Consider the following 8,421-nt stretch of genomic DNA (forward strand, 5'->3'; position numbering starts at 1 on the left):
GTGAGACCCTCAGGAGACTGATCGGTGAGAGGTGCGCTCCGAGGAGGCATTAAAAACAATAAAAGCTGGTAAATCAGGGGCGACCCGGAGCGAACGAGTGTGGCAAATGTGCATTTGGAAGAGAAGGAGAAGGCGGGCGGCCAAGGCGAGCGGAGCAGGGTAAGGGAGCGCGGGCGCGGTGCGGACCGGGCGGGCCGGGGCGGCGGGAGGCCTGGGCGGCGGCAGCGGGCGGGCGGCGGGCGGGCGGAGCGGGGCGCTCCGGGCGCTGACATTTGCAGGCTGCCCTCCTGATTGGTCCCCGCGCCGAGCTGCTCACGGGTTCATTGAAGTGTTAAGCACCTCCCCGTCTCTCTAAAGGACATTATAATGCAAGAGACCCCCTTTTTAACCACACACCGAATTTTCTTTCATTTAGACGATCTATATATATATATATATATATATATATATATATATATATATATATATATAATATCTTATATCTATTTTAAATAACTTAAGGCCGCTAAAATTTGGGGGGGAACAGCCTTCGCCCTGGAGCGGTGCGCGATGCTGTCTCACGCCGACCTCCTGGACGCCCGTCTCGGTGAGTTTCCCCCGGCACCCCCCCGCCCTACGGTGGCTGCACCGGCTGCGGCGGCGAGCGGGGAGGAAGCCGGGGCAGGAAATTGACAATTTGTACCTTATTTTACCTTAATGTGTTCTAAATGGGCTAATTTCTTTAAAAGTAATTGTACTGTATTAAAGTTTAATTTGATTTAATATAAAAAAGAAGACAGTGAGACCTACGGTGTATGTAGATCTGTACAGCGAGTTGTGGATCATTTAATTTTTCTCTCCCCAGTTTTTATATACATACCTACACATTATGATGATGATGATGATGATTATTTTAGGACAGTTGAGCTCGATGCTGTTTACGGAGTTCTGTGTGGCCCTTTCTTGCTCACCCGTTTGCTTTTCTCCCTCCTTTTCCTTGAAAAAAAAAAAAAAAAAAGAAAAGAAAGATTAAAAAGGGGAGAAATATCTGTATCTATCTATTTATGGTTATTCATGAGTTTGTTTAGAGAAGCGGAAGACGGAGAGGGGAAAGATCGGCCAGACTGACCGAGGTCCCCGCGCATCTGGCGGGGAGGTAGCGCTCCCGGCAACAGGGAGGCTCGAGCCTTATTTCTTTCTCTCCGTCTCTTTCTCTTACCAGCTCCGCTGGAAAACCCCAAGTTGACCCCGTGAAAGCTTGCTCTCCTCCTCTTCCCTTCCCTTGGTCTTGCAAGGGAAGGCCGGGCAGGGAACTGGTTATTTCAGCTTGAAGAGGAGCTGCTCGATGTAAAGTTTTCTCCCCTCCGCCCGGGTCGCGCCGGGCCAGGGTGTCTGCGTGTCGTGGAGCCGAGCAGGGCTTCGGGTCTGGCGGGCGGCCGGCCGGGGACGGCGCGGGGGAGGCGGTGGCGGTGCTTGGATGTCTCTCTCAGTTCAGTGCACTGGAGAGGGGCTCTGATGGATCTATGCTCAGCTGCAGCCGAGTGACTGCCGCTCCTTTGCTTCCACAGGGATGAAAGACGCGGCCGAGTTGCTGGGACACCGGGAGGCGGTCAAGTGTCGGCTGGGCGTCGGGGGCTCGGATCCGGGGGGACACCCGGGAGACATGGCTCCCAACTCGGACACGGTGGAAGGGACCACCCTGCTGCCGGGAGAGGACATCACCACGGTGGGATCCAACCCCAGCTCCCTAGCCGTCAGCGCCAAAGACCCTGAGAAGCAGCAAGGCCAGCAGGGCGGCCAGAACTCCAGCCAGGCCGGGCAGCAGCAGGGTCAGCAGAAGCAGAAGCGGCACCGCACTCGCTTCACGCCGGCGCAGCTCAACGAGCTGGAGAGGAGCTTCGCCAAGACTCACTACCCGGACATCTTCATGCGGGAGGAGCTGGCCCTACGCATCGGTCTCACCGAGTCCCGGGTGCAGGTATGAAAAGCTGCCCCCGCGCAGTGCCTGCCGGCCCTTCCCCAGTCGCACCGACGGCTGCACAGCCGGCCGGCGGCGAGGCCAGGCACAACGGGGAGGGGGGTGGGTGCCCCAAACCTCAGCCCGACGGCAGGGTAAATAACCCACCCCTGAAAGCAACAGTTTGGTCAGAAAGCCTTGAAATCAGACATGCGTCGCTCCCCTTTCCGCAAAAGTGTCACCTTGGGGTGTCCCCTTTTCCTCTATCCTACCCACGTGCAGCGCGGTGGTCCCGAGCAGGACGTGGCTGACCTTCCCTCAGCTCCACGGCCTGACCCGCGGCTGGAAGGTGTCCGGGGAGGGACAGCCCGGGAAGAACGGTCTCAGTCCTCGCAATAGTCCGCTAAGAGTCGAGCCGAACCTGCCGGAAATGCCTCCTTTTCCGCCGGAGCGGAGCCCGGTGGCGACCGGGGGGCCGCCGCCCAGGTAGCCGACGGCAGGGCCGCTGTCCAGGGTGCTGACGGCGATACGGCCGCGGCATCGCCGGGAAGGGGCGTCTGCCAAAGCCCAGCGCCCCGAGAGCCGAGGTGGGGTGCGAGGGAAGGCATATCGGCTCGTAAAAAGGCACTTCGATAAAAGCCAGTTGTGTTTGGACTCGGACTTTCCCCATACTGGCTTTTATAATGTCTGGGAACGGCGGGGGTAGTGAGTAACTTCAACTAGGGTGCACTTTGTTCTCTAAAATACATCTATACATACATATATATATATATATATATATATATATACACACACATACAGAGACATATATATATATATGCACACAGGACAGTAGGAAACTATTTAGGCAAATAAATGTAAACGAAATTGGGTAAAGGGGGAGAAGGTGCAAAGCGCTAGACTGCTCAGACACAGCTTTTTTGTGCTTAACGTTATTTTAGCGACTTTCTAGGCGAGTCCATCCCGAGGAATAAAAATAGAGGCACTTGTGGGATGCACACCCCAGCTCAGTACAGTGCACGGGGACTGCCGCTGCTGAAGCACTTCAGCGCAGTCACTGTTCAAAATCCCTATTGGCAAGCGCAGGCTCCTCAGCTAAATAAAGACACGTGAAGAGAAATCGCTAAATGAACGCTTTATGAAGGAAAACAGATTCCGTTCTTGAATGTGACAGAAAAAGCACGTCTGCTTTTAAAAAGTAAAATAATTTGACTCAGCCTACACAGAACTATAATTAGTTTAAATTAAAAAAGAAATTAGATTCACAAATAAAATATAATTGGACAACTGACTCTATGAAAAAAAGAAAACGAGGTCTATTAAACTTTATTGGGTTTCCCAAAGGTTAATGATACCAATTTCAATATTAGGAGTGTGGTAAATTAAGTAAAATATAAAATGGAAATAGTTATTTTCTAACAGCACATCAAAGAAATTCGTAGAAAGAAAGACAAAGTGTTTTAATGGCCTTGGCATAATCTCAAACCAATGCTAATAGCTCGAGACTGCTGATAAAAACAATTTAATAGAGTGTCAATTTAAATTTTTTTTACAATAATGTTCTGTAATTTAAAAAGTAATCAGATCAACATAACCTTCTTAATTAACACTTCAAAGTGATTAACATTATGTAATCTAAGGCAAAAAATATTTAATATATTTACTTCACAATCCGATGTATCACTGGTCCTTGATCAAATTTAAATTAAATAATAATTAGTTTATGTTCTTAAATGAGTACTTTACAGTTTTCTTTATAGTTAACAGATAGCCTACACATTCCTTTCAGTACATGGGCTCCACACTGATTAAGGAATGCTCCAAATGCTTAATTTATAGCAGCTGTATATGTTTTTAAGGGTTTTAGATGCTAGGATAAATCACCACTTTCCTCATTTTAGATCTGTATTTAATGTATATGATACATTTAAATAATTATTAAACTGGCTGATGCTTAAACGGGAGTCCAATTCCCCATCTGATATTGCTCTGCTTTTCAAGCTGCTGTAATAAAACCATTCTTTTTATAGCATGCCATTATTAGAAACCAATTTCAGAATTATTTATAACCTGGAATGGCTTATTAAGCAGCAATGCGAGAATCATGCAAATTACGCGATCAAATGCAATATAATAAGCATAATCATTAGTCTCTAGCACGGATTAATTAACTTTCAATATTTTATTTACATAAAAACTAAATCAGCGAAATAACTTCTGCACGGTCAGGCTTGCCTTCCAATATTTTATATGAACAAAAATAATGTGCTGTAATTCCATTGACCGTGTCCCCCACAATGGTCCCGTCACCTGCCACATCTTAATAGGGGACAAGCTGAGAGTATTTTCTAGTTTTCTAATGGAATGAGAAATTGCATTTTCTTCCTCTCCCAGCACTATTAAAGTGTAATGAATTCGGCCCAGAGTTCACGGCTGGCTGATCGAAATGAACCTGAGATCTGAGTTTTAATACACCTCTCCAGATTTCCTACCAAATCTTCACATTAATCATCCGCTGGATTCCAATGAGATCTTCATAAAGCTTTGGCTTCTGAAAAGAAAAAAAAAAAAAAAAAGAAAAATAAAGAACATTTAAAAAAAATAAGAAGAAAAACAAAGTGATATTATCTCCCTTTCTATCGCTTTCACTCTCTCATCCGTTTATAGCTGGGGAATTAAATGGGCTATATATTTTAAAATACATTTACAGTATGTCTATATTACTGTAACAGCAGATATCATCAAGGTAGGTTTTTAGATTCCAACCTCCATTAGATTCTCACTGTTGTATTAATAATTTTCAGGGGCTAGTTGCATTTTAAAAGGAGTTCAAAGTTGCCAAATGCTCATGGTTAATATATTTCTAGAGTTGTCATGTGTGCATTTTCAAAATCTCCCCCAGGTTTTCCTTGCATTTTAATCTGTCATGCACCAGTTTTCAACTGGAAACATTCACATTTTAAAAGCATATGCAACGTACCTATGAACTTAGGCGATCAGACCTGATGGAGATTCTTCACACCACCAGCAAACCATGAAACATAAAAAGATTTTGTAGCCGCAATTTGACTATTAACCCTAAAACATAATTGAACGCGATTTTTCGATTATTCATATAATACTTAGCTCCCTCACGGCCGTTCATTCCCTCTAATTGGCCTCCGCCTTTCTCAGTCCGCCAATGGAGCCTGAGAGAGTGGAATCCGGCAGGATGGGGCACTGCGCTCCCTTGGATTTCAGGCGGACGCGCTTTCTCCCGGCTTACGACTGTCTCAGCTGCTTTCGGCCGCGGTGCGGCGAGACCCACCAAACCATCCCTGCCACGGTGCCACCACGAGCACCTACTCACCTAGACCACCACTGCTTTTGTTATTATAGGTTTGGTTTTGTAATCTTTTGGTTTTTTTTTAAACCAAGTGCGGGCGGTTTGGTGCGAGGGTTTCCTGGCCGGGCACGGGGCGAGGCGGCTGGCCCGAGGCAGGGCGCTCCGACGGCGGCTCGGGAGCGCGTCCACGCAAGGCCCAGAGCCATAGACTGTTGTGTTTTGTTTTTTTTTTTTTGTTTTTGGTTTTTTTTTTTTTTTTTTTTTTTTTTTTTTTTTTTTGTGGTTTTCTTTTTTTGTTTTTTTTTTTTTTTTTTTTTTTTCCCGTGGGAAGGCCAGGCTCCTCTCCTGGAGTTTTCTTCCCAGGACGGACAAATCGATCGCTTTCTTTATAAAAAGTTCCAGCGGTTTCGTCAACCTGTGATGGGGCCGCGCGTGGGGCTGCGGGTGTGAAGAGCCACCGTGGCCGGTGGGGGCGAAGCTCGGGGGGACGGCGGGAGCCGGGGCGGGGGTCCCGCCGGGGTCCCCGGCAGCGGGGGGTGGTGGTGGCTAACGGAGCGTGTCGCTGCCCGGCGCCCGCAGGTCTGGTTCCAGAACCGCCGCGCCAAGTGGAAGAAGCGCAAGAAGACCACGAACGTGTTCCGCGCCCCGGGCACGCTGCTGCCGACGCCGGGGCTGCCGCAGTTCCCCTCGGCCGCCGCCGCCGCCGCCGCCGCCATGGGGGACAGCCTGTGCTCCTTCCACGCCAACGACACGCGCTGGGCCGCCGCCGCCATGCCCGGCGTGTCGCAGCTGCCGCTGCCGCCGGCGCTGGGCCGGCAGCAAGCCATGGCGCAGTCCCTGTCCCAGTGCAGCCTGGCGGCCGGCCCCCCGCCCAACTCCATGGGCCTCTCCAACAGCCTGGCGGGCTCCAACGGCGCTGGGCTGCAGTCCCACCTCTACCAGCCCGCCTTCCCCGGCATGGTGCCTGCCTCCCTGCCCGGCCCCAGCAATGTGACGGGCTCTCCCCAGCTCTGCAGCTCCCCGGACAGCAGCGACGTGTGGCGGGGAACTAGCATCGCCTCCCTCCGCCGCAAAGCACTAGAGCACACAGTCTCCATGAGTTTCACCTAATGGCCAGCGCCTCGCCCCGCGCCACCCCCGCCCCGCCGCCGCCGCCTCGCCCCGCGCCCCCGCCTCGCCCCGCGCCCCCGCCTTCCCCCACCCGACTTACCAGGGAGTCGACTCAGGATCTGAAATCAGACACCAACAGACTGGTTTGTGGGCCGAGAAACACCCCCGACCCTCCCCAAGCCCCTCTGCCCCCGCGCATCACCCGCGCACCCCTGTGCCCCGAAGTCCGCCCCGCCCGGCGGCGGGAGGACTCGTGGCCGCCCCGAGCCCACCTCTGCCTCCCTCCGTTGCCACGACCCGGCTCTCCCGCTGTCCGCCCGTCCGGCTTTGGCTTTGCGAAGAAATGCATTTTTGTTTCTGTTTTCATAATTTTTATGGTTTATTTAGGAGCGGCGGCCTGCCGCCGGCTCCTTCCGCTGCGAGGGCGCCGTCGGGGGACGGCCGGGCGGGTTCGCGAAAAGGCACGGAGAGACCCCAGAAAGAATCAAGTCCATTTTGATTAAGCATTAGTGAGCGACAGCGAATGTGATGGGGTTAAAAAAGAAAAAAAAATAAAAGCTTCTTTTTGTAAAAAACAAAGGGGATAAAAGGGGGAAGAAACAAGCGCGCAAGAGCGCTTCCCTTTTTCGGATCTTTGATTTCGTGACAGTTGAGTTGCCGATCCTCCCTACCTTTATTTACGCATTTATTTACGTTCCTGCTGCTATTGTCCCTCCGCAGCGCCGGCGGAGGCGCCGCCGCGCCCCCCGCCCCGCCTGGCCCGGCTCGGCCCGGCCCGGCTCGGCCCCGCGGCCCGCCCGCCTGCATGTGCCGGTCACCCCGCCGCAGGGCAGGGCCACTGGAGGAATGAACAAACGATGTGAAATAGGATGTTTTGTGTAGATAAAGCATTCTTGTTACATACTGGTCGATTCGTGATATGTTTTAACTTATTGTCTGTGCTTATTTATTGAATTTTGGGTTACTTAATAAATGTTTGAGCTAATATAAAACATATTACTTGACTTTTCCGGACACGTTTATATCGAGTTAATGTGAATGGATAAATAAAATCATTTTCAGTATGTGATATGAAGAATTATAGATTTTGATGTGGCGTGTGAGATATGAGAGGTGTCTTCAACTGCAGGCAAAAAAAAAAAAATAGACAGGACTTCCTTCTGTGGTATTCACTGAGTCCTTTGTCACAAGTTTGGGGATAGTTTGCTTGCTTAACTTTGCATTGATGCCTTTCACTTGTCACAATTTTAATACTTCATGATTAATAAACTTTTGTTAATCTTTCTGTGTGGTTGGCCTTTAAAGTGCGAGTAACAAAACGTTCTGTAGTGAAGCAGAGTAGGGCAAGGGATGGAGGAGAGTGGGTCAGTGGGAGGCTGGGGCAGGCAGGCAGTGGAGAGATGATCAGTTTTTTCAGAATGTGAAATGAGGGCACGCTGCTGGCAAAGCAAGCCCCATGAAAGAGAGAACTCTTGCTTTACTCTCTTGCAAACTTTGATAGGGTGGGAAAAAAGAAATGCAGTACATTGCCAAGCATCATACAGCCAGGTTTGGGCTTCTTTTTTTCTTCTTCCCCCCTCGCCCTTGCCTTTTATGCAATACACTAAGATCTCTTCTCCTTGTACATCAATTACACACCTCTTAATTACACACCTGAGAGTGCATGACTCCATAGGCACCCGCAGAAGGGTCCTTGCCCGCTCCAAAGTGCATATTACATATGCATATTTAATTTAAAAGAGAAATAAAAGCAGAATAAATTATTGGTGATCCAGACCACAAGTGAGTCTTCTGGGAGTTACCTGAAGAAAGAGCCCTACGCCCTCCTGTAGGAGTCTGCTCCTGCAGGTGCCTTAACAACCCAGGATGCTCCACCTGACATAGTCTAGGATAGGCAAGACAGGTCCCATTCCATAATCTATACCACAGTAGCACTTGGGAAAAGAAGTCACCATGTTCTGTCTCTCCTTCCAGCCCTGCCTCTAGTCCCTAGCCCAGCCTTGGGCAGAGCAGCTGCCCCTCCACGCCAGGCTTATCTCCGAGATTGAAG

At 50.0% G+C, this 8,421-nt stretch overlaps 1 protein-coding gene and 1 long non-coding RNA gene across 2 annotated transcripts; one reads left to right on the forward strand and one right to left on the reverse strand.

The window, feature by feature from the left end:
* The first annotated feature begins 501 nt into the window (after positions 1–501).
* Positions 502–6,371, forward strand: LOC119695806 (orthopedia homeobox). Its single transcript, XM_038124952.1, has 3 exons — positions 502–586; positions 1,548–1,957; positions 5,841–6,371. Exons 1-3 carry the CDS (start codon positions 550–552, stop codon positions 6,369–6,371), a joined length of 978 nt encoding a protein of 325 aa, XP_037980880.1. The 5' UTR covers positions 502–549.
* On the reverse strand, positions 3,947–6,532 carry LOC119695807. Its single transcript, XR_005255391.1, has 3 exons — positions 6,472–6,532; positions 4,917–5,014; positions 3,947–4,487 (listed from the first exon to the last, which is right to left on the reverse strand). It is a non-coding gene; the product is annotated as an uncharacterized LOC119695807 (long non-coding RNA).
* Positions 6,533–8,421: the final 1,889 nt, after the last annotated feature.

This window comes from Motacilla alba, chromosome Z (assembly GCF_015832195.1).
Source record: "Motacilla alba alba isolate MOTALB_02 chromosome Z, Motacilla_alba_V1.0_pri, whole genome shotgun sequence".
NCBI lineage: Eukaryota > Metazoa > Chordata > Aves > Passeriformes > Motacillidae > Motacilla > Motacilla alba.

What these genes read in the sequence shown, in the direction of transcription:
- LOC119695806 (XM_038124952.1), top strand. Translation starts at nt 550, where the DNA reads ATGCTGTCTCACGCCGACCTCCTGGACGCCCGTCTCG. An exon ending in CCTCCTGGACGCCCGTCTCG is followed by an intron (nt 587 to 1,547) that starts GTGAGTTTCCCC and finishes TTGCTTCCACAG; the next exon opens with GGATGAAAGACGCGGCCGAG. An exon ending in TCACCGAGTCCCGGGTGCAG is followed by an intron (nt 1,958 to 5,840) that starts GTATGAAAAGCT and finishes CGGCGCCCGCAG; the next exon opens with GTCTGGTTCCAGAACCGCCG.